Source organism: Pagrus pagrus (genome assembly GCF_965226575.1).
Source record: "Pagrus pagrus genome assembly, chromosome: 8".
NCBI lineage: Eukaryota > Metazoa > Chordata > Actinopteri > Spariformes > Sparidae > Pagrus > Pagrus pagrus.
In genome coordinates, this window is record NC_140192.1 from 31,304,236 (window position 1) to 31,329,488 (window position 25,253).

Sequence of the window (25,253 nt, forward strand, 5' to 3'; positions counted from 1 at the left end):
CAGTGAGCACATGTGCAATGTGCTGCGAGTGACAGAGTAAGCGTAATTGTAGAATCCTCTTCATCAGGTTTGCCTCACTCTGCTGAAGTTCTCTCTCCTCTGCCTCTGCTGAGCAGAATTTACTGGTTATGTTGCTCTCTTCTCTTCATCCACCAACGCATGCACATCCAACATTTCCCAACATTTCTTTCCCTTGTCAGATTGCAGTATTAATTGGCAAGTTTTTTTTGTTTGTTTTTCTTTTGTGAGCTGCCTAGTCTTTCAAGGTTTAAATAATCTTTCAAGTCTATTCCTGACTTATCAACTCATTGAGCTGTGTGTTCATTTGATACTTAACATTGATCCACAGGTTGTTTTTTTTAACTGTAATTAGCACCTGGGACCAGAATTTATGTCCACTAAGTGGTTATCAGTTCCCCTCAGTTGATAAAAACTAAAATTGTGTCAGTGTGATGCCAGCTGCTCACTCTATAAAAAAATATATGCTTTCATCTTCTGAAGACTGATGGAGAACAGTTCATTTCAAAAATTGAAGACAGTGAAGCAGAGGTGTGGTTTCTCTGTTACAGAGGGCTTGTATTGACTTTGCCATTAATGCCAAACCTCTGACACGCTACATGCCCGAGAACACGCAGTCCTTCCAGTACAGGATGTGGAAGTTTGTGGTCTCAGCTCCGTTTGAGTACTCCATCATGATCATGATCGCTCTCAACACTGTGGTACTCATGATGAAGGTAAGAACTTTTATTTGATATTCATAATACAATGCAGAGCTAATATATTATATGTTATATGAAGTCAGTCCTGGATGCAATAGCTCAGGAGGGGAATAGTTTGACATTTGAGACAGCCTTTCTTGCCTGCGAAAAAATGCCAATATTTCGGAGTCAGTGTGTAAACACGATGACACAACATGACGTTGTTTTTATTTTTAAACGTGTGGCAATTTCGTACAAAAACAACAAACACTGGATGTGCAGAGGCCTTAACACAATCTGCCAATCAGCACATTTTATATGTTGATTGTTTAATCATTACTTCACTAACAAGACCACGCCGCTGTTTAACGTTTAAGATAGTTTATTGAATTGGAAGAAGATTTGGAAAGGATGGGGAGGGGTTAGGGGTCGTTGGGTGAGGGAAAGGGGTCGAGGTAGGTGGATGAAGGAAGAAAGGAAGGGGGGGGTGTTTGAGTAGGTTTGCCGATTGGCCAGACCGTCTTGGAACCAGGGAGGTCGAGACTCAGGATGGGGGTACGTCTCGATGGGCGCACGTCTTATTCAGCGTGGCTTCATCATCCCCCCCGTGGTTCCTGTGCTGGAATGGCCTGGGTGTCTGGTCTGGAGGATCTTCTTGTCGTGGAATGGTGATGTCGAAGGCTGGGCTGCCGGCGATCCTGTGAGAGAGGATAGTGAAAAGGAGAGGGTCTGGGGGGGAGGGTTATCAGAACTTGAGACGAACGGGAGAACACTGGTTAGGCATGCTTATATGGGATGCAGGTGATTGAATCAGGTTGACGTAGGTGGTTGAGTTAATGAGACACAGGTGGTTAAGGTTGATGAGACTCAGGTAATTGGTTGAGACGCAGGCGGTTGGATTGGCTGGGCCTGGGTGGCAGATCAGCGAGAAGGGGCGGCGTGGTCCAGTTCCTGAGTTATAATAACTCAATAAAAAATGAATAGTAAAAACAACAGTGTTTGGTTTTATGGATAGTATGCTGGCCAGCAGCTCAGCCAATCAGCTGCACTATGAGAGTGGTATTTATCTTCTCATGTTACCTTCGGCAAGAAAGCGAATAAGTGCATTTCCCAAAATGTCAAACTATCCCCTTAACCCACATGTTTGAAAAGGAAACCTGATCAGCTTAAGTGTATCTTGAAACACCATTTTCTTTTAGTTCCATGGAGCTCCAGATTTCTATGAAGTGATGCTGAAGAACCTCAACATAGTCTTCACCACTCTCTTCTCTCTGGAATGTATCCTCAAGATTATTGCTTTTGGTCCTCTGGTGGGTAACATTTATAAAGCAACTTCAGATGTCCTGAATGATAAATAACAAATCGTGATTTCCATCTGTTGTTTCTCAGAACTACCTAAAGGATGCCTGGAATGTATTTGACTTTGTGACCGTGTTGGGCAGCATCACTGACATCCTGGTGACTGAAATCAATGTAAGTAAGAACGCTGCATCCAAACAACACAGCTGTCACGTTAATGAGCTGGGGCAGGGACAGCATGTACAGCAAGTTTTGTGCAAACAAGCTAACTAGCCACATCAGTAATGACAATCACAAGGCAGCGGTCCAGAGAGGCTCGCAGCTTCAGATGAGGAGAAAGGGCAGGATTGTGAGCCGGTCCTTTGTTATCAGAGAGGGCTGATACAGCAGCTGAGGATGGGTACCTTCTTTGAATCTACCTCAGAGATTAATGTGTGTGTGTTACAGTGGAGCAGTACTCTGCTATGGTCATTGTGTTGTTTGACACTTTCTTTATTCATTCCAGACAGTTCTTCTCTGTGAGCTTACCTGTATACGTGTGTGTTGTGGGGTAGACTTTGACTTTTTTACATGTGTATATGTTGAGCTGTATCAGTTTATGTTGTGCAATATGACTGTTCCTGTTCTCTCGACTCTCCCTCCTCTGTCTTCCTTTCTTCATCTTGATCTGCTCTCTGTCCCCCCCACCTCCTGCTCTATATATTTCTCTGTCTTTCTCTCCCTCTACATTTTCATCTTGTTGATTGTCATCACCGGTGTTGCCATGCCCTGATCCCAAACACCACCAGACAACGGTGAGTGATTTTTCTGTCGACATTTTTTTAGCTCACCTACTGTTTTGTGGATCTATCTATCTATCTATCTATCTATCTATCTATCTATCTTTTATTAAATAGGTAAAATGTTACGGTCTAATGAGTTAAAGTAGTAATGCAATCATTTTTCTACTGTGCTTTGAGAACTTGTGAGAGACGAAAATAAGCATGGTCAAACTTGACATAGTGCATGCCCAGGTACCCTGACTTACACCTTGTCAATCAGGTCCTGTTACATCTCACACAAGTCCCAGAGTAACTTTTATGTAATATGCACAAAATTATTTACATTTCTGAAGCCTGTTCAATGAAGCACAAGTCTGAACTGAATGTGGCTATTTAACATAATGGTTGAAGCACCACACGGTTCAATACACACACACACACACACACACACACACACAGGAAAGGAGGTGTTAAAGCTGCTCTGTTGTTAAGGTGTGTTGAGACTGTTTATTATAAACTTGGTTGGGACTGGAAACTCAAGGTAATTATTTTATGGTTTAAGCTTTTTACACCTGAAGATAATAACCCCAGTTTCATTTGTAGCCTGATGACATAGTCAGGGTTACTTTCTCAGTCATCCCTAACCCTCACTGATAAATCTCCTCCAGAGCCACATACAAATGTTTTCTGATGTGGAAATGTTGAGAGGAGTTGCCCTTTAGGGCACACAGCAGGAGATGGATTTTCCGGCATGTCATCACGTCATAAACGTTTCAGAGACACTAGCAGTCATGTTCAGTGGTTTGCCAATATTCCGCAGGTTTTCTTTGTTTCTTCTTCTCGTGTGTGTGTGTGCTGTCTGCTCTATTTCACATTTTTGTGATAAAATTCCCCACAGACAGTGTGTCCTGACTGAGCCTAAGCAGAGGGACAGTAACACCAAGCAGTTGAGACGCTGTTGTGCTATATAGCATATGTTCACTGATATTAAATTGAAAAGAATCTAAATTACGAGAACTCTTTTTAGGATCACTTAAGATTAATTATACATACATATGCTGGCGTCTTAAATAAGTGACGCTTCAAATAGCTGGCTAATATGGTAAACTGGTGTATTTTGAGAGAAGCAGTTTTACAAACAGACCATATACCCGCCCCTACGGAGCACTCAAAAAAGGGCGAAGGAACGCACCCAAGGCGGCATCCGTCATTTGATTGGTCCACACTCTAGCTGTCTCCTTATTGGCTGGTGAAACACAATATTTTAAGGGGGGGACAGCCTTGAGTCTGAGCAGACTCGTGCACATTAGATCTGAGCGCGCAGACTTTAGATCTGAGCGAGCGCAGGACATATTTGAATGCAAGCGACATTTTTGTGTGCAAGAAGAAGATGTGTGAGCACAAGCATGTGATTTTTGAGTTCAAGCACACATTTTGAAAGAAAGCAGCAAACATCTCAGTGCGAGCACAAAATGTGAGCATGAGGAGAATAAATCTGAGCACGAGAAGGAGCTGTGTCACTGAAAAGGAATGAAATCATGCTCTCAAACTGAAAATCTACGCTCTTGAATAAAGATAGGATAATTCTTCCATAGAATGGCAGTCAGTAGAGTGTATAACTCCACCAAGGCCCAACAGTCTTTAATTCAGTCAAGCCTCATCTAATATCAAACTCCACAGCCTGGTATTACTCTACATTTTAAACCACCAGTAACTGCTTCACCATAATTTAAGATCACCAGATCTAAGATCTGCATCAAATTGTACTCATTCATAGATACCAGCCACCTGAATACACCTGATTTCTTTTATCAAGATCCGTACATTAATCCATACCCCCCACATCCCTGAGAAATTAATGAAAATGTTGAAAAATGCCCCCTTTTGCAATGTAAAAGAAAAACATCCTGGAACCGCACTTATTTGGATCCCCATCAAAAGTTATTGAGGTCTATTCTGGGCCAAGTTTTTGTGTAATCCTGATGACAAACAAACCGACAAACAAACAGACAGGGGTGAAAACATGAGCTCCTTGGCTTGGCTTTAATGAAATAGTTACACTTGGTGCCTTGTATGTTTCTGTTCATGCATTCTTGTTAAAGGGGATCAACATGTCACCACTGTGATCATTTGTGTCCAGCTGTGGTGACTTTTAAAACAGTTCATCCCTGTGATACGGGCGTGTGAAGAGGGTCTTTGGTTGGTAAGTGCTTGATGTCCCGTCTGTGTCTAACAGGACAGGCTGCTGAACTTGAGTTTCCTGAGGCTGTTCAGAGCTGCTCGGCTCATCAAGCTGCTGAGGCAGGGCTACACTATCCGCATCCTGCTGTGGACCTTTGTCCAGTCCTTCAAGGTGCTCACACACATCATCACATGTGCACAAACATTCTGCACATATACTAGCATCTATTTACATGCACGTGTGCTATTTTACTTTCACGCGAGCACAAATAGTAGCTACGTGCACACACAAAGTCAAACATCCAGGATGGAATAATTGAAAGTGGATATTAATAATTCAATGTGTTTTGATGTCCTGCTGTTTCCTTTAGGCCCTGCCTTATGTTTGCCTGCTGATTGCTATGCTGTTCTTCATTTATGCCATCATTGGGATGCAGGTGGGTGTGTTCATAGAGGCCATGATATTCAGACTGTGGTTCACCATTTGGATGTTGCAGCCTGATCGTGAAAAACATGAAGTGCATATTGCTGAGACAGTAGAAATCCATTTCCCTCACTGTGTCTCTTTTTCAGGTGTTTGGCAACATTGATCTGAATGAGGACACAGCTATCAATCACCACAACAACTTCCGCACTTTCCTCCAAGCTCTCATGCTGCTGTTCAGGTATAAGAAATGTTATGATATAAATCTCATGAGCACATTAGATCACATTGACCAAATACAGACAGTTTTTGCTTACAAATGTAATCACTTGGACTTCAAGATTAACAGACAGCCCAGTAGGTAATTAGCACCAAAACCACATTAGGTTGGACCTCATCTAGATGATATCATAGCTGCTATAGTGATCAGATGGAAAGACATAAACATGCTAATGGTAGTCAGTCAGGCAGAGGTGTGGAGAAAACATGGACATTGTCACCTCCTCACACATCTATAACTATTGAATTATTCACAGTCAGACAATCCAACTGAACTGTAAGACTCTTCAAGACAAGGGAGCGGAGGGGGGTAATACATGAAAGGTCTAAGAAACTGGACATCAGAGGCAGAAGTAGTGGTGTGTGGGGGGGCTAACACAGGTCCTCACCATCAAAGTCTATGGCAGCACAAATATCATGTTCCTCAAGAGTTCCTCAAGTATTATCAACAAAATACGCTACTGTCAAAGGTGTATCACTAGGCATGCATAGTTATACATTACTATGTATTACTGGATTATTATTACTGATGCATTATTGCTTAAGCGTGACATTATAATCTTGTGGCTAGTTGCCATGAAGCCAATTTTAACCAATTTTTATTCTGTTGGGTAGTTTAACCTATAACAGTCATCGTATTTTATAAGATGGTCATGTGTTTTGTATATACTGTAACATTTAAATCTGCTAAGTTACTAATACACTACACCAGTAAAACTGTCAAATAAAGACAGTTGAGTAAATTGTATTCCAAAAAGGAAATGACCAAGTAAAGATCAAGTCGTTCCTGAAAAGCACCATCTGTGTGCTGTTAATGACAAACACACAGTCAGTCTATTGACAAGAGTCTATTACAGTCAATTTCAATTTTAAATGCACATGCTGCACAGCTAAAGAAAGGGTAACTTAGGATGACTGTGGCCTACGAGGCAGAATGGTTTGTCCATTTATCAGTGGTTTGATCCACGGCTCCAGTTGCATGTCAAAGTATCCTTGGGCGAGACACTGAACTGCAAAACTGCTCCTGATCACTGACTGTGTGAGTAAATGAGTGAATGGCTGAGGATGGAAATATCATGGGCGCTTTGTGTAGGAAGCACTTCATCGCTCCTGATGAGCAGGTCAACACCTAGCATAGCAGCCTCTGCCATCAGTGTATGAATGTGTGTAAATGGCTTAATGTGTCAAGTGTTGTAAAGTGCTTTGAGTAGTTGGTAGTAGAATAGCGCTATGTAGATGTCTAGTCCATATAGTCCATATATGCTATATACATGTATCTTTTTCCCTAGGCCATATAAATGCTAGTGCTTTCATTGCTTAAATAATTGCTCTTTTATCTGGAGTATTGAACTTGATTGGCAGCACTCTCCATTCTTGATCCCAGCCTCATGTTCACAAGATGATACAAATTGGCTGAGAATAAGTGAGTATGAGGAACACATAGATCGCTCTAATATTCCTACTCTTTTGCCACATAGTTGTTGTTCAGCGAGCCATTAATTTGAACTGGCCTCAAGAGGGCTGCTGCCTCGCTGTAACAGGAAGCAGGAACAAGCTCCAGTGAACAGTGAAACATTCTCAAACACTGAGCACAGCTGTTCTCTAGATTTTTTGTGAGTTGCATTGTGACAGTTCGACACCAAATGCATCTTCATCAGAGTCAAATAACAGTAACTCATATCCTCTAAAATAATTAGAACCTAATCCAGTACAGGCTGGAGGAATGGGGAGGGGGCAGTCAGTTAGAAATGGAAAGAATTCACAGTAAGACAGGTTTACTTGTTCAGTTAAAATACACAGATGACCATTGATCTTAAGTAACATCAATAAGAAAACACAAATATCACAGTAACGGAAAAACTTTTAACAATAGAAAAACTTCCATCCATTTAATCGACCTCCTTTCATTAAGGATGAAATCCAGTCCAGGATGGAAAAATAAGCAGGAGCCAATGACCTGGATGTGTATGGGGTAATAAATCATAAACAGCAAACTACGATTCAAGATTAAAGTACCACAATAATAATAGATGTATATTAACTCAGTTTTTATTTATTTATTTATTTATTTATTTATTTATGGTTTGTTTATTGGAAATTCTTGAAATGAAATAAAATATTAATTTCATTTGCATCTCTAAATCCAAGTGACACTGCAGATTTCAGAGGCATAGCCCAACACCCTTACTTGGTTTCACATTGATTCCAACATTATTTGAATTTTAGTTTCATCAATAAAGCATTGAAGGCCCTGAAAACATTCTTCTGAATCAGCTTCTTACTGTGAGCTTCGAGGTTGTGCATGATCACACAATGTTCTGCAAAGTTTTACTGGTTTTAAATGTTCTGTTTTCTGTGTTTTTGTCTGTGCTCTTTGTACTGATTTAAGGTGGGTGGGCTCTGTTGGAAGAAGATGTAGTAGGCGTGGTAGCACGAATCATAACTATGTGTCTTTGAATCCAAATCTGTTAGCAATTGGTGGGTTGTTTGCTCATTGTGAGGCTAATGTGATCAAACCTCACCAGCACAGTGCTGATGAAACAGACAAACTGAGTCTTAAAGTGTATAACTTAAAAATTGCTTGTTATGGATAAGTATTTCGAGATTTGAAACCAGGTTTTCAGAGGCTTTAAGTTATAAATTGGTAAATCAACACAAAACAATTTTAAATTTAGCTTCAAGCACAATTGTGAACATGTTTAATTCAACACACAGTCTACAAACAGCGCAGAATTCAGATGTGTGTGTTTAGTGTTGTTGAAGCTGAACTACCATCCTGCTCAACTAGCCCTTTATGTCTCTGTTTCTCTGTGTTATTGTGTGTATCAGGAGCGCAACTGGCGAAGCCTGGCACGAGATCATGTTATCATGTTTGAGTCACCGAGCCTGTGACGAGCGATCAGGGTCCCATGGCAAAGAGTGTGGCAGTGATTTTGCCTACTTCTACTTTGTCTCCTTTATCTTCCTCTGCTCCTTCCTGGTCAGTACTGAAACACACCTGAACGTAGCCACTGTAACTTTTGGCCTGTGATTGATTTTGTCACATGTGACTGTTAGGTCACTTTGAGAGAAAGTAGTGCACCAGAAAGTAACACAGCAACGTTCATCCAGCTGTCCTTAACAAATAGGTGCTAGCCAGAAACATGTTAGCGCTAGCCAGGCACAGTATTGCTTCAAGCTAGCTGCCTAACTAAAGCTAAATCTGTAATTTGTTTGTGCAGATCATGCCTGTTATATGAAGCACTTTATATTCCAAAAGATCAGGATGGTGAACACAGCTAAAATGCATCGATGCTATTCCTGTAGATAACCTGATGCAGCAGATGGTTTGTTCTACAGAAGCATCTGGGAAAGTGCTGCTAGAAACTGTTTGGAAAAGGGCAGCCACTTTCAAAAAATACCTTGCAGGTGATTGGACAAAACATCTGTCTATCACAGGCTTACTTCCACCAAGCAAATCAACAGTGGGATAGCGCTACCACCAGCAGAGCCAATCAAACTCGTACTGAAGCCAGTTAAGAGAAGAGTGAAAACATCTTCAATTAAATATTCTCTCCAGCTCTGATATACAGTAACTGATGCTGTAGCAGCTACACTAGCATCTTTAGCAGTGGCTATTTTAAAATGAACAGTTACTTCTCTGGCTGTGGATTACATCTAAACTACCCCTGTAGCTGCAAGAAGTTACTCATACGTTGCTGACTGATCTGAACAACTGTGGTTCAGACACAAGTGCATAGCTTAAAGCCTGGCGAGATGGATTTGCGAGATGGCATGATCATGTGATCTTGTGAATCCATCTGCCCCACAAGGTAATGCTGCAAACCTCTCAGAGGTCAGCAGTTCAACCACTCAAAGGTCATCAGTGTGAAGACAGCTTAGAGTCTGGTTTTATTCACCAAAGTTGACTTTGACATAAGAGATTTTTGCAGACTCTAAAGCAGCTGAGCCGATCATCCCAGTGCTAGATTTATATTCAGAATTTCAAAATGATTGTTTTAGTTGCCTGTGTTAGCAGGCCAAACCACAGACTTAACTCTACCTGATGTCTGTGTTCCAGATGCTGAACCTGTTTGTGGCTGTCATAATGGATAACTTTGAGTACTTAACAAGAGACTCCTCCATCCTGGGGCCTCATCACCTCGATGAGTTCATCCGGGTTTGGGCCGAGTATGACCCGGCTGCATGGTATGTTCAAGCCTCCCCTATGGGCCCCAAAGAATAGCATACAAAGTAAAGTGGAGGGAATAGACACCCTAACTTTACTCCTCTCTTTCCCGTTTGTGACTAAGGTGACTGAATGAGGTCTTGTACTCCTTGACCTTGTCCCTATACCTTGTTGTATGCAGTCAGCCCACTGATAAATATTGTTTTATTTTAAGCTGTCCTCAACGTTTGTTTATTTATGTGCTTGTTCTTTTCCACAGCGGACGGATTTCCTATAAGGATATGTACAATTTGTTACGTGTTATCTCACCCCCCCTTGGCTTAGGGAAGAACTGCCCTAATAGGGTAGCATACAAGGTTTGCAAATACCAGACATTTCCGTCACTAGGGTGCTTTGTGTACCTCTATGCCAAGAGACTTTTAACTGAATGGCTGTGCACCAATGAAATCGCCTTTACACTAGCACCCGCCCCTCCAAACTGACTGGCTTTGGTTGATGATGCCGGAGAGGAAACAAAGCTTTCAAAGCCACGGCATTGTCCCAACATGCCGCCTGCCATGCCTTCTTTCTCCTGTCTGTCATGTTTAGACTGCAGACACCTTTTACTTCCCATTTCTATCAGATTAAACCCTCAAAAGTCTTGAAAGAAATGTGATCACCACATTCAGATCTTTAGAACATCTGAATCAGATCAAAAGCTTTATGAAGAATGTGGTATGATCTTTTTAGGAAGACATCTGCCAGAGAACAGCCAGGCTATGAGTGAAAGCCCCTGACAAATCATTGGGCTGGCATTGAAACCTTTGTCTCCGTGCACCTTGGTTGAAGTACCAGCGGGATGTCTGCTAGCATGCTGAGGCAGACATCCCCGTTACAATGCTGTCATTTCTCTTCCCTCCCATCAGCATCCCGTGTGTTGGGTCAACCCATCTTCCCCTCTTCTCTCCCCTCCTCCTCCTAACCCTCTCCCACCAAACTCACTCTTTGTCATCCCATGTTTCCTGTCAGGGATCCAGAGCTCCACAGTGATGCATCCCTGTGCCCCGACACAGTGGCCGAGGATGACATCCACCTTACATCTCACTATAGGAAATCTATTAACAGATTTCTTTTTTTCCTTTCCATTATTATCTTGTTTTGTTGATTTCTTCCCTTTGTTCCTCTCCTCCTTCTCTAACTCCCCATCCTTCTCTGTTTGGGTTATGTTTATTTTATTTTTTTATTTCCTACCCTGTCAAGTGGCCGTATCAAGTACCTCGATATGTATCAGATGCTGCTCCACATGTCCCCACCCTTAGGTTTGGGAAAGAAATGTCCACCAAGAGTCGCTTACAAGGTAGACCCTCCTCTTCCTCCAACTTCTTCCCTGTGTTCGACAACCTTTCTCCCATTGGCGTGAACTCAAGCCAATGTCTGTGCTCTGCAGTGTTCCCTCGTTTGTTTTGCTAGTGCTCCTATATTTTTGGTGTAAGCCCCTACCTCATTTCTATTGTCTTTACTGTTTCTTTGAGCATAGCTGCTTGCGTTGGCTAATACCCATCACTAATGATAATGACATAGAGCTTAACTGAGAGGACTTAAAGTCATGTTAATTGAAATATATCATGTTTAAGGAGGAAATTTGTCACTTTATGTCACTATTCCTTTGAATGATACGCTTTAGTTGGGGTTTGATTTTGTGGAGCAGTGTGTGTGCGTGTGTGTGTGTGTGTGTGTGTGTGTGTGTTTGTGTGTGTGTGTGTTTCTGTGTGCTCAGGTGTGTGTGTGTTTGTGTGTGGGTGCGTGAGTGCGTGCGTGCAGCTTCTGTTGCTTCTCTGTGGGAGTAATACTTTCTATGTGTGCTTTTCACTTTGTGAGTTTGTCTCTGCTGCCCATCCCCTGTCATTCCTTCTCTCATCTCATCTCATCTATCCACTGTCGGAGACATTTGTGTTTACCTGTGTGTTTGTTTGAGTGTCAGAATGTAAGTGCTGCACAGCGTTGACAAAATTATGTCAGTGTGAATTTTATTTGATCTTTTGCCGAATATTGTTTGAGATAAATGAAAAATAGACCAAATTTCCACCTGATATTAACGTGTGATCCAATCTCAATATCTTCTCTGAATTGATATTAATACAGGTGTCAGTGCACACAGAGCATTGTGATCATCATCATCAACATCTGGCTTACATTGTGATCAGATCTCAGCCAGGTGGAGGGCTGAGCCTTAATTAGTAGTATTTTTTAGGTAATTTTAGATATTGTAGACTGTATAAAAAGCACTGAATACATGCTTGAACAAAATCAAATATAATATCTTGACAAAATACTTCAATAACGATATTGCAACAATATTGTGAGGATGACTATTAGTACTAAAATATGAACACAGTCAGATTTCTGATCAATAATCATCAGTAATGTGGATATAATGACTAAGTGGGTAAAGGCAAGTATTAGAACAAGTAGAACTGTCTGGTAAGTTCAGAAATTGTCATCACTTTTCTGCAATGAGCCTTTATAACCAGGAAAGACAACACTTATGTAATATTACCATATCCAGAAACTACATACCATATCACAATAATGCTATTATATCAATATGTTGCCTTGCACTAGCCAGGAGTAAATTACATTTGTAGAATGTGACCTCATGCAAAATCAGTTCAATGAAGAAAAGGTCACTTACAGTATCTCAGCCTCTGCCTTGCCATCTCCATGTTTTCTTCAAAAAACTACAGACTTCTTTAAGAAATAAAAAATACGTTCGTACAGCAGCAGCATCTTGGGAGACTCTTGTGCTGGGGACCTCAGGCTTCCACTTTTTGGGAACAGTATGACAGTTAGATTACCATGAAAAGGTTCAATATTCATTTTGTTGTCAAGGAAAAGGTTTGTTTGTGACATTCAGAAAAGTGGGTTCATCATCTCACAATCTTTCTGTTTGTAATGATATGGAAGTGCATCTTTTTGGGCCAGTGTTTATTGCCTTCATGTTAGGTGTTAGTTAGATGTAATGTTAGTTGACAAGTCCAGCAGCTCCAGCTACCTAATAAGGCTTGTTGAGATCTACACACAATGTAAGCTTAATCAAGATGATAATACCAGGTGTAAATACAAAGGCCTGTGATCAGGTCTCATTAATACCAGGGTCATATAATGTCCATATGGGCACAATGTCGCACGTCCACAATTTTTCTGTCAGGCTGTAAAAAGATTTGTAATTAAGACCTGGTTAAGATACTCTATACTTGTCTTTTACAATTTCAGATGTTTCTGCTGTCTTTCTGAGTGACTGTAAAGCCTGTGGTTGTGTGTGTATGTACTATGTTCTAATTGAGTGTGTGACCACATGCAAATTAGCGTGGTTGTACGCGTATGTGTTTGCCCCTCAGCTCTCCATCCCCGTCTCATTCTGAATCTGGTCTTTCTTACTTTCTGCACTGCCACTGATAGCACATGTAGGTGAATGCTTTTTGTGTTCAGGGGAGCTCAACTCTTACAGCAACAATCCCACAGCATTCTGTAAGCATCTAGTGGTGTCATTAGTCTTACCTGAACCAAGTCTTCCTGCTAAGTCTGCCTAAGCTTGGTGGAATGGACACTCTTTTTTGCTAGCTGCCACTGTACATGTAGAGCATACCCAACTTTCCTCAACTCCAAGTTGATGATTGTTAGGATGGCAACCACAGAGTCGAGCTCCTGCGACTGTCGAGGCACCTTCATGGTTATGCGTTACATGCCTTCTCTCACCTTTATTTCGGTCAATGTCAGTCTTGCACCAGTGCACTTTGACATGCAGCGTAGTGCATACTGTAGCCAATAGCAGTGAATGTGAATGTCTAGTTTGTCTCCTTTGTACGTACTTGTAGAGAAGGCTTTTTGTGTGCTGAACTGAGACTCAGTAACATTTTACCAATATGGCCAAACTTGCACATATTCAATAAAACTTAGCAAAGCACATTCAAGGTACTTTATGCTAGGAGAGTGAATCAATAGAAAGTATTGGATCACAGCAGCACACAGATTGATTTCTCTGGGTGAATTGTATGTTTTGATTAGGCTATTTGTAATCACTCAGTGACCTAACATCTCTCTGTCACCACTCATCTCCTCTCCACAGCGCCTTGTCAAAATGAACATGCCCATCGCTGATGACAACACCGTCCACTTCACCTCCACCTTGATGGCCCTGATTCGCACAGCTCTGGAGATCAAACTGGCATCAGGTCAGAGAAACACACCACACCTTGTTAAAAAAGAAGAGAAGAAAAGTTTGTATAACAGACTAATGTAAAGGCCTTCTCTCTGGTTTTCAATCACTGGGACAAACAGATACATTTTTTTACACAATTTAAAAAATATCTTTGCCTACGGTGGTCACTGAAAATGTGAAAAATGTGAAAGCCATTCTCCAGAGCCGGTGTTTGGTTTGTCCGTTCTGGGCTACTGTAGAAACATGGCAGTGCAACATGGTGGACTCCCTCTGTAGATATAGAAGGCTCACTCTAAGGTAATGAAAACACAACGATTCTTAGTTTCAGGTGATTATACACTAATGAAAGCATAAATGTGAATGTCATGTTTATTTTCTGCCCCCAAATCGACTTTAATCCTGCACACCAGACTGAAGAGAAAAACTGACGCAATGCTTTCCTGAGCAAACTTAAACCTGAACCCATCTGATTTCTAAGGTGTGTCTAAGGTGTCTGGTTTAGACAGATTGTAGAGATGCATTTTAACCCAAATAACTGATACAATGAAGTAAAATGATAAATGACAAATTTCTCAATGTCAAACCACATTTTAATGTTATGTGAAATGTCAGAGTGACAGATGTGTTCAAAAAGCCAGCTGCTATTTATTGTTCTCAGAGCTGGAAATGGGCACATGTGACTCCCAGTTGGACTCATTAGAAGGTTTTGTGCTGTCTGCTGGATTCTCTTGCCTGGCTTCACTGCCTCTATCTGCACTTTTAATGAGGAATTCTCATTGTGCCTCGTCTCAGGAACAACTTATTACCGCTTTACTTGCTTTGTATTGTGAATTTAGAATGAACCACCTTTTTCTATCTCTTTGTAAAACACAGTAGATGGTGCTGTGACTGGCAGTTGATCCAAGTGTTTTAATAAGAGGTTAAAAGTCTCTCTCTCTCTGTGGATTTCCAGGAATGGTAGCCCAGCGATTATCTGATGCAGAGTTAAAGAAGGAGTTGTCCACAGTGTGGCCCAGCCTCTCTCAAAAGACCATGGACCTGCTGGTGACGCCACATAAACGTAAGCATCTCACCATTATCTACCTTCTGTGTTACACAATCGCCGAAATAGCTTTTTCTCCTTGTCACAGCCTGGGTGTTCAGGAGATGGAAAAGTGGGTGACACACTGTTTCAGATATTATGTAAAGTAACTTATTTATCAAAAGTAACTGAATTATGTACAGGACAACATCAGAAGGTACGGGATGTGTAATCATGGTGTCAGGAGTGTTTATTTTTATCACAGTGTGAAATCCTTCACTACAGGTATTTTCTTTCACTGTGGACTAACTTAATAATTAAACAATGATGTCTTAATGTGAAAGTTCAACTATAAATTTTCACACCCTAACTAACTCAGCTAGCTTAGCTCAAACTAGCTCATATTCATAAAGGAGAGTTCATCATAAAGTAAATCACCTGAACGCCTCTGAGTTATTACCATGGTGACAGTATGTAATGAGATATTATGGCTGCTTTTCTCTTATACAAGGTTCTTTGGAGCTGCCGTGTCAAAGCCATTGACTTATAACCTCATTTAAAAAAAAACATGTTTTTAATCATATCAGGTCACAGTTGAGGGCTGAAGCCAACACAGAAATGCTAAGATACAAGAGCCAAAGTCATGACGCCATGTCAGAGCTAGCCTCTGTAGGTTCTTTAACTGAATACACGTTTGTGAAAACTGAGACTGTAACTGAATGCAAATAAAGAAAAAGTGGTGTAACAGCCAAAACTAACAAACCAATTGCAAATATTAGCTAAAACTACCCTATTCTGAATTATAAACATAGAACTACAGCTAATGTTATGTAAACCATATATTTTCTATGTATCTCTCATGCAATTATCAAATATCTACTGTACATTTAACCAACATCAGAGACCTCTGGAGCATTTTTAAGATGCAAGAAATGTGATAAATGGCTTTTATTGTTGTGAGCAGAAGTAAAAGTGAAAGATTTCTACTTATAGCAGCCTGATAAATGGTGGCCTGGGTCAGTATTTGTGTGTCCATCAGCATAGTGCTTGTAAAGACAAGGATTACTGTGCAGTTGTGGGCTTTGCTATTGCTGCCACCTTTTGGTAAGAATTGTGTTCACCACCTAACTACGCAAAGGCATTTCCATTCAAATCTGTCCAAATGCTCATTTTGTTTACCCTAAAACTTTATTTTAAACATGGACTGGGAATTTATCTTATCACTCACTGTAAGAAGTTCCTTTTATTTAAACTAAACCACGAGGGAGACAGGCAGGCAAACAGAGATGGATTGACCAGAGAGGAATGAGTCAGCAGAATCTCCTCTCCTCCCCTCTCCTCCCCTCTCCTCTCCTCTCCTCTCCTCTCCCTCTCCTCTCCTCTCCTCTCCTCTCCTCTCCTCTCCTCTCCCCTCCTCACCCCTCTCCTCTCCTCTCCCTCCCTCTCCTCTCCCCTCCTCACCCCTCTCCTCTCCTCTCCTCTCCTCTCCTCTCCTCTCCTCTCCTCTCCTCTCATCTCTTCTCCTCTCCTCTCCTCTCCTCTCCTCTCCTCTCCTCTCCTCTCCCCTCCTCACCCCTCTCCTCTCCTCTCCTCTCCTCTCCTCTCCTCTCCTCTCCTCTCCTCTCCTCTCCTCTCCTCTCCTCTCCTCCCCTCCCCTCTCCTCTCCTCTCATCTCATCTCCTCTCCTCTCCTCTCCTCTCCCCTCCCCTCTCCTCTCCTCTACTCTCCTCTCCCCTACTCACCCCTCCCCTCCCCTCTCCTCTCCTCTCCTCTCCTCTCCTCTCCCCTCCTCACCCCTCCCCTCCCCTCCCCTCTCCTCTCATCTCCTCTCCTCTCCTCTCCTCTCCCCTCCCCTCCCCTCTCCTCTCATCTCATCTCCTCTCCTCTCCTCTCCTCTCCTCTCCTCTCCTCTCCTCTCCCCTCCCCTCCCCTCTCCTCTCCTCTACTCTCCTCTCATCTCATCTCCTCTCCTCTCCTCTCCTCTCCTCTCCCCTACTCACCCCTCCCCTCCCCTCTCCTCTCATCTCCTCTCCTCTCCTCTCCTCTCCCCTCCCCTCCCCTCTCCTCTCCTCTCCTCTCCTCTCCTCTCCTCTCCTCTCCTCTCCCCTCCCCTCTCCTCTCCTCTCCTCTCCTCTCATCTCATCTCCTCTCCTCTCCTCTACTCTCCTCTCCCCTACTCACCCCTCCCCTCCCCTCCCCTCTCCTCTCATCTCATCTCATCTCATCTCATCTCATCTCATCTCATCTCCTCTCCTCTCCTCTCCTCTCCTCTCCTCTCCCCTCCTCACCCCTCCCCTCCCCTCTCCTCTCCTCTCCTCTCCTCTCCCCTCCCCTCCTCACCCCTCCCCTCTCCTCTCCTCTCCTCTCCCCTCCTCACCCCTCCCCTCCCCTCCCCTCTCCTCTCCTCTCCTCTCCTCTCCTCTCCTCTCCCCTCCTCTCCTCTCCTCTCCTCTCCTCTCCTCTCCCTCCTCGCCCCTCCCCTCCCCTCCCCTCTCCTCTCCTCTCCTCTCCTCTCCTCTCCTCTCCTCTCCTCTCCTCTCCTTTTTCCTGTCTTCTTTCTTCACATAATTTCTTCTCAGCCAATGAACTGACAGTAGGAAAGGTTTATGCGGCCCTGATGATCTTCGACTACTACAAGCAGAACCGAGCGAAGAGGCTGCAGCTGCAGCAGCAACAGAGTGCGTCAGGCTCCCAGGTACAACATGCACACCAAACATGCCTGCACACTGCACACTACACACTACACATTATACATACATACATACACACACACACACATACATACACACACACAGACATGCACTGAAGCACACACACATTTGATGCAATACTGCAAACGTTTTTGCATGCAGCCACATAAATTATGCCTGTACACACTGATACACACTTTCACTGTTTGCCTGCTTGTATACACACATGCAAAGACGATACTTTTGTATCCACTAGTCATTAACTAGTGGATTACAAAATCTTTCTACTGCTTTCCCAATGGAATGTTGTCAGAGTAAAAGCACCGAGCTGATATGAAAGGCACATGTACCAGTCACAGCCAAAAGTGAATCTGCATTTGGCTGTTGCTGGGGTTTATTGCAACCTTGCACATCTACTGCACAGGTGCATGTTTGTTTCCGCACACAAACACTCACAAAGATAAGCACACATGTACTACATATAAGCATGACTGCAAGAAATGAATATTCTGGCCCAAGTCTCCACATCTGGGTTGGCACTGAGCCCCCGCTGTCAGACCTGGATCCAACAATATTCTGCCTGCTGCCTCTGAATGTCTTCAGCATGTTGCCATCCGTCTCTCCTCCACAGTGCCAGGTCAGGGCTCTGTTTAAGCCATTGCTGCCTCTGACTCACATGCAGGAGAACAATCTGATGTTAAACAGTGAAGAGCCCCCACAGACCAGACCTAGCTCCAACCCCCTCACCAATGGACGCACGCTGTAAGTTCAACACTTCAGGAAACCAAACTTAAGTCCACACATCAAGACTAAAAACTACATCCAATGTAAAAGAGTGACTTTACATAAATTGCGTGCAGCTCTGGCAGGAAGCAGGGCTTTGTAATGCTGAAACTGTACCAGCAGCAAGCGAGATGATGGCCACCAAGTACCAAACTATCACTTTAAGGTTGAAAATTGAATCCATTTTAGTGCCTGACCCTCTAAGTCCTCCTCCCTGAAGGACCAGTCTGCTCTGATTGGGTAGCTCTCACAGCAGGGTTCCACATCAGCTCTGGCAGTGTTTTTGTAACCACGGCTGTGCTATCGAATGCTTGTGGCAAGAAATTAAAAGATATTTAATGGAGGCAGGATATTTTACTGTGTTACAATAAACTTTGTCTAAAATGACATCAGTGCACTGAAACAGTAAACATCACTGGGAATGTAATAATTACAGTATGATTACTAGAAGAACCTTTTTCTGCATTATAATCTCAAAAATTTAGTATAATGCTGGACAACATATACACGTATACCGGTATATCTGTGATCAGGCCTCATCAGGCTGTACTTTCTACAATATGGGACCTTTAAGAATAAAGACTAAGACTGAGGATCAGAGTTGCTGAGAAAATGGCACTGCACAAATGTGCACTGCGGTTTTCATTGAATTTGCGGTTGGATTCTGTGTGTATTCAGTGCCTGATTTACAAAGATGGCAGCAGCAGAATGTAATCAACCTCTGTCAACGTGTCTCCCCCTATAGTTTACATGACCTTCTCTTAAACAATTTTGTGATGAAGAGAAAGACACATTCTGCAAACTCTCACACAAATAACACGCAAACTGCGACTCCAGTCTGCTGCATCTGTTTGATATATATACAGTACATGTGTACATGAAAACTACTGCTGTGACTGTACTGCCTGATCTATTTGTGTTTTGTCCACCACGTTTTCAATGATATCAGTATGTGTTGAATAATACTTCAATAATCCTCTCTTCTTCAGTAAACACCAAACAGATTTATATTTAATGACATGAAAAACAACAGGTTAAATTGTTCTCTGAACGATAGATAGATAGATAGATAGATAGATAGATAGATAGATAGATAGATAGACATAAATCTGCCTGAACAGTAGCAAAGTACTGTAGCTAGTGGTGAGCTAGTTCCCACCCTGATCTGGAATCTGGAAGGAGACCTTCTCAAATCACATCATGTTTAATACATGGGTGTTGATTCCACGTATGTCTGCCATACTGTATGTATATCTAGTGCATTTATTTTTATACTTATACTAACATATTGTATAATGGGTGAGAGATGGGCTAGGTCAAAGTCAACTGGGCTTTCTTTTAGATTCTTAAAAGCATTTCACCTCAAATCAGAAAAGCTTCTTCAGTTCTGACTGAACTGACTGTAGAATCAGAGGCTTTTAACCTCTTTGGATGTTCATATATATGCTGTAACACTTCCTTTTTATGTGCAGTGCACTACATTATTATGTATTATTTTATTGTTGAGTATTTTATTAGTTTATTCTATTTTTCCAGCATCATTATTTTATTGTGCTGTATTGTTTATCTTGTCTTTCCTGTATATAGCACTGTAAAATTATTGTTATTTTAAGTATGAGTAGTAGTAGTAGTAGTAGTAGTAGTAGTAGTACTAATCATAGTAGTAGTAGCATTGGTAGTCATAGTACTTGTGGTAGTAGCAGTAGTTGAGGTAGTAGTAGTAGTAGTAGTAGTAGTAGTAGCAGGGGTAGTTGAGGTAGTAGTAGTAGTAGTAGTAGTAGCAGTAGTAGTAGTAGTAGTAGTAGTAGTAGTAGAGGTAGTATCAGAATCAGAATCAGAAATACTTTATTATCCCTGAGGGGCAATTGTTTACGTTACAGCTGCTCCCATTCAAAGTTCATAATATACAGAAATAATAATAATAGTAATAATAATAATAATGATAATAATAATAATAATAATAATAATAATAATAATATTATATAAACAAGAACAACAAAAACAAAACAAAGATACAAGAAATGTACACTCCACTAGAATAAATATACATATTGGAGCAATGAATAATGCCAACGTTGAAAACTTTGTGTCTGACACTCAGAGCGAGGAATTGAACAGTTTGATGGTCACGGGCAGGAATGATTTCCTGTGGCGCTGTGGTGCATCTTGGTGTGATCAGTCTAGTACTGAATGTACTCCTGTGGCTGACCACCACGTCATGGAGTGGATGGGAGCCATTATCCAAAATGACATGTAACTTGGACAGCATCCATCCATTCTCTGACACCACGGAGTCCAGCTCCACTCCCACAACGTCACTGGCCTGCCGCCTTGCGAATCAGTCTGTTGAGTCTTTTTTGCGTTGGTTACCCTCAGCCTGCTGCCCCAGCACACAACAGCATAGAGTATAGCACTGGCCACCACAGACTCATAAAACATCCTGAGCATTGTCTGGCAGATGTTGAATGACCTCAGTCGTCTCAGAAAATAGAGACGACTCTGTCCCTTCCTGTAGAGGGCATTAGTGTTCTTAACCCAGTCCAGTTTATTATCAATGTGGACTCCCAGATACTTATAATCCTCCACAATGTCCACACTGACCCCCTGGATGGAAACAGGGGTCAACGGCACCTTGGTCCTCCTCAGGTCCACAACCAGTTCCTTGGTCTTTGTCACACTGAGCTGGATGGTTCTGCTCACACCATGTGACAAAGTCCACAGTAGTCCTGTACTCATCCTCAGCACCTTCACTGATACATCCAACTATTGCTGAGTCATCCAAGAACTTGTGGAGATGACAGGTCTCTGTGCAGTAGTTGAAATCTGTGGTGTAGAGGGTGAAGATGAAGGGAGAGAGGACAGTCCCCTGTGGGGCCCCGGTGTTGCTGACCACTCTATCTGATACACAGTGTTGTAAGCGCACATACTGTGGTCTGCCAGTCAGATAGTCAATAATCCAGGTCACAAGGGGGGAATCCACCTGCATCACTGTCCTCAACTCCAAGTTTGGGCTGATAGGTGAAGAGGGTCCAAGAGTGGTGTGACCAAGGGCCAGAGCTGCTCCAAGATGAGTCTCTCCAGGGTCTTCATTATGTGGGAGGTCAGTGCCACAGGTCTGTAGTCCTTGAAGCCACAGGGATGAGTCATCCTCGGCACAGGGACAAGGCAGGATGTCTTCCACATCACAGGGACCCTCTGTAGACTCAGGCTCATGCTGAATACATGGTGAAGTACTCCACATAGCTGGGGGGCACAGGCTTTGAGCACCTTGGGGCTGACACCATCAGGACCCGCAGCCTTGCCCGAGTGGAGTCTCACCAGCTGTCTCCTAACATGGTCAGCTGTGATGCTCACTGTAGAGGTGACAGCTAGGGGAGGGGGAGGTGTAGAGTCAATTGGTTGTAGTGTGTAGTGAGTTTGGAGACCAGGGGAGGAGGAGTGGGGGGGGATCTCACAGGAGGATGAAAGGCTGTAAGGAGGAGGAGGGGGTGGAGAAGGTGGTAGTTGGTAGACAACAGTGGGATTGATGGTGGTGTTATCAGGGGGTGCAGGGGTCTCAGTATCAAATCTGTTAAAAAACAGATTGAGTTTGCCGGCCCGGTCCATGCTGCTTTCAACTCCTCTATTGCCAGCTGACCTGAATCCAGTGGTGGTCCTCATTCCTCTCCAGACCTCTTTCGTGTTGTTCTGCTTAAGTTTCCACTCCAGCTTCCTCCTGTAGTTTTCTTTACCCTCCCTGATCTTCAGCTTTAGGTGTCCCTTATTATTCTCACCTCCTCCCTGTCGCCAGCTCTGAAAGCCCTCTTCTTTTCATTGAGGATTTCTTTAATGTCCTTTGTTACCCACGGCTTGTTATTTGGGCAACAATGCACAGTCTCAGCTGGAACAGTGGAGTCTACACAAAAGTTGATATGACACCTAGGTTCTTCTCTTCTCCGTAAGCCTCCGTTGTCTCAACCTTGCTCTTGGATTCCGCTGCTTTATTCCTCCCCTGCAGACTCTGTGTGTCCTTCTCCAGGGGTCCGTTTCACAAAGCAGGTTTAGTGGAAACTCTGAGTCTGTTAACCCTGAAATGAGGGAAACTCTGAGTTTTCCGTTTCACAAAGGGAGGTAACTCAAACCAGAGAAAGAGTGGTAACTCCAGCCTGTTTCACAGAGAGAGGTAACTTAAGCTCTCGGTCAGTTACCATGGTAACATACTCTATGAACCTAACCTGGTCGGGACCAGGTTTTTCTCAACAAACCTCGAGTTTCTCTCTGTCTCCGCCCTCTTTCAGCCACGCACGGTATTTGATTTCCTCATTCATTCAGTCAGCAGGCTAGTTTTGGCGTAATATAGTTCTGCCGTCTGCTTTTTGAGAAAATCACTGCAAAAATCAGTCAGTAGGCGACATTAGAAGTTATATTAGGTGGCGACTATTTTCACTACCATGGCATGTCCTTTTGATAATGATCCCGTGGATGAAGGTGCAGCATTACTGCGCAGAGAATTAAATATTCGTCGGGAGATGATTATCAGACCGCGCATAGATGTTCTTGCATTCCCAGACAATTATCTTTTTGAGCGGTACCGTTTCACGTCACAGTCCATCATTTACATACACAACCTAATCCGTCCTTACATTTCCAACATTACCAACCGAAGTCATGCTCTCACATCCCAGCAGATATTGTGTGTTGCGCTGCGTTTTATTTTTTTATTTTTATTTTTTTTGAATTGGGAGTTTTTTTATACAACGTCGGAGATGCAGAGCACTTGAGCAAGGCAACTGTATGCAGAGCGGTCAGAAAAGTGTGCCTCGCCCTGAAACGCCCAGTGGGGTGAAAAACGTAGCCCTTCTCTTCCCGTTGCCATGGTGACTCGTCGAAACGAGGCTCCATTGACGCTGTCTTTTTATACTTGTGGCGCACGCGCTTAACTCCAGGTGAAACTACTCCGAGTTGATCAAACTAACTCAAATCAGCTGTTCTGGAACCGAAAACTCAGAGTTTCCTATCTCAGAGTAGATCAACTCAGAGTTCAAGGTTAGACTCAGAGTTTGTTGAACCTGCTTTGTGAAACGGACCCCTGATCTCTTCGGGGATGTCTGTTGATCTGGTCGTAGAGGTAGTAGTAGTAGTAGTAGTCGTAGAGGTAGTAGTAGTAGTTGTCGTAGAGGTAGTAGTAGTGGTAGTAGTAATAGTAGTGGTAGTAGTAGTATTAGTCGTTGAGGTAGTAGTAGCAGTAGTACTTGTACTAGCACTAGTAGTAGTCGTTGAGGTAGTAGTAGTACTAGTACTAGTACTAGTAGTAGAATTAGATGAGGTAGTAGTAGTAGTAGTAGTAGTAGTAGTAGTAATAGTAGTAGTAGTTGAGTACATGGCATGTACAGTACTTTAAGTAAAATATCTCGAAGTGCAATTTTCCATGTTTGATAAACATTTTCAGCTTTTTTTTAAATCCCAGCTAAAAAATCCCCAAGATGTCTACCACAAGTTTACTTTCCATACAATAGGTTCTAAAAACAGTAAAGTTTGAAATGGCTGTGTTCTAGAAAATATTTTTAGAAATATTACTTCCAGAACGATGTGTAACTTCTTCTTATCATTATTGTTATTATTATTTTTATTGTTATTGTTATTATTATTATTATTATTATTATTAGTAGTAGTAGTAGTAGTAGTAGTAGTAGTAGTAGTGGTTGTAGGAGGAGGAGGAGGAGGAGTTGTATTAGTATTATTATTACAATGCTGAGCTGCGATTGCTGTAACACACAGGCCAGGTCATGATCCCATCAAAGCATCATCTTCCTGGGTGATGGAGAAACCCAAGGAGGCACCCCGAGCTAAGATTAAGAGAAACATGTCCAGGGGCCCTTCAGAGGACACACCAGACACTGCTGTTATCCAGGTACTGTATGTAATATATCTCCAACACATGCTCTAAATATGAATATTTAACAAGGTACTCATTGTTGCATAGATGTACATCCATTTTATATACAATTTATCCCAAGTATCTCTAGTTCTGACAAATTGTAACAGGCTAAGTCATGTTAGGTGCCAGAATGTTCTAAGGAGGTAAGATATCTGTTAAAAAAGTATTTAAATAAGTGTTATTGTAAACAACTGCTAACTGCAAATGGAAGGCACTCAGTAGAGCACATACAGTTATGGTCAAAAGTTTCCATCGACTTGTAAAGAACATGTTTAACATGTCAGTCTTCAGGTCCAAGGATTTCTACATCTCTAATGTTTCTGTGATGACTGAGTGGAGGATAGGGGTGGAGCCGAACCCGAATACAGTATTCGGAAAGGCACAAATAACGTGTTTTTTACAAATACTTATTTCGAACAAATACTTTAAAAAATATTTGTATTCGAGAACAAGAAAAGCATCATATCAAAAAGCTACGTTTCCTCATGAGGCCGCAGTACATGCCCGGATGAGTGAGTGAGTGACGTTCAGGAGTCGGGGGTGGGGGCGTCAAAACACCGCTGTTCCGACCCCCCCGCCCCCGCAGCTGTCCATGGTGCTGCTGAACCAGGTGACGTTGTTGACACTCTGCGTTGTGGCTTGTCTGTGAAACGCGCGCTGCTCAGGGACTGGGCAGATCTGTCCCACTTGCTTTGTCCCTCACTGCGTTGGGAGATCTTCCACAGAGTAAAAGAAATACACATTGTTTCTCTCCCCCGCTCCGCTCGAGCGCGGCTGAACGCGGCTTGAGCCCACTTCACGGGCGCGAGGCTGCTGCAGCCGGCGACCCTGCTG

General features: G+C 42.7%; 1 protein-coding gene across 1 annotated transcript in view; it reads left to right on the top strand.

Annotated features, from left to right (window-relative positions):
• Window positions 1-25,253, top strand: part of cacna1ba (calcium channel, voltage-dependent, N type, alpha 1B subunit, a) — a 164,533-nt gene that overhangs the window by 119,931 nt on the left and 19,349 nt on the right. Inside the window, exons 31-44 of the mRNA XM_084359949.1 lie at window positions 570-734; window positions 1,898-2,008; window positions 2,088-2,171; window positions 4,995-5,111; window positions 5,311-5,376; window positions 5,513-5,604; window positions 8,472-8,622; window positions 9,703-9,830; window positions 11,050-11,146; window positions 13,916-14,021; window positions 14,961-15,068; window positions 17,609-17,724; window positions 18,351-18,481; window positions 24,260-24,392. Of these exons, the coding sequence (XP_084216075.1) occupies window positions 570-734; window positions 1,898-2,008; window positions 2,088-2,171; window positions 4,995-5,111; window positions 5,311-5,376; window positions 5,513-5,604; window positions 8,472-8,622; window positions 9,703-9,830; window positions 11,050-11,146; window positions 13,916-14,021; window positions 14,961-15,068; window positions 17,609-17,724; window positions 18,351-18,481; window positions 24,260-24,392 (1,605 nt within the window). The remainder of the gene's footprint in view (window positions 1-569; window positions 735-1,897; window positions 2,009-2,087; window positions 2,172-4,994; window positions 5,112-5,310; window positions 5,377-5,512; window positions 5,605-8,471; window positions 8,623-9,702; window positions 9,831-11,049; window positions 11,147-13,915; window positions 14,022-14,960; window positions 15,069-17,608; window positions 17,725-18,350; window positions 18,482-24,259; window positions 24,393-25,253) is intronic.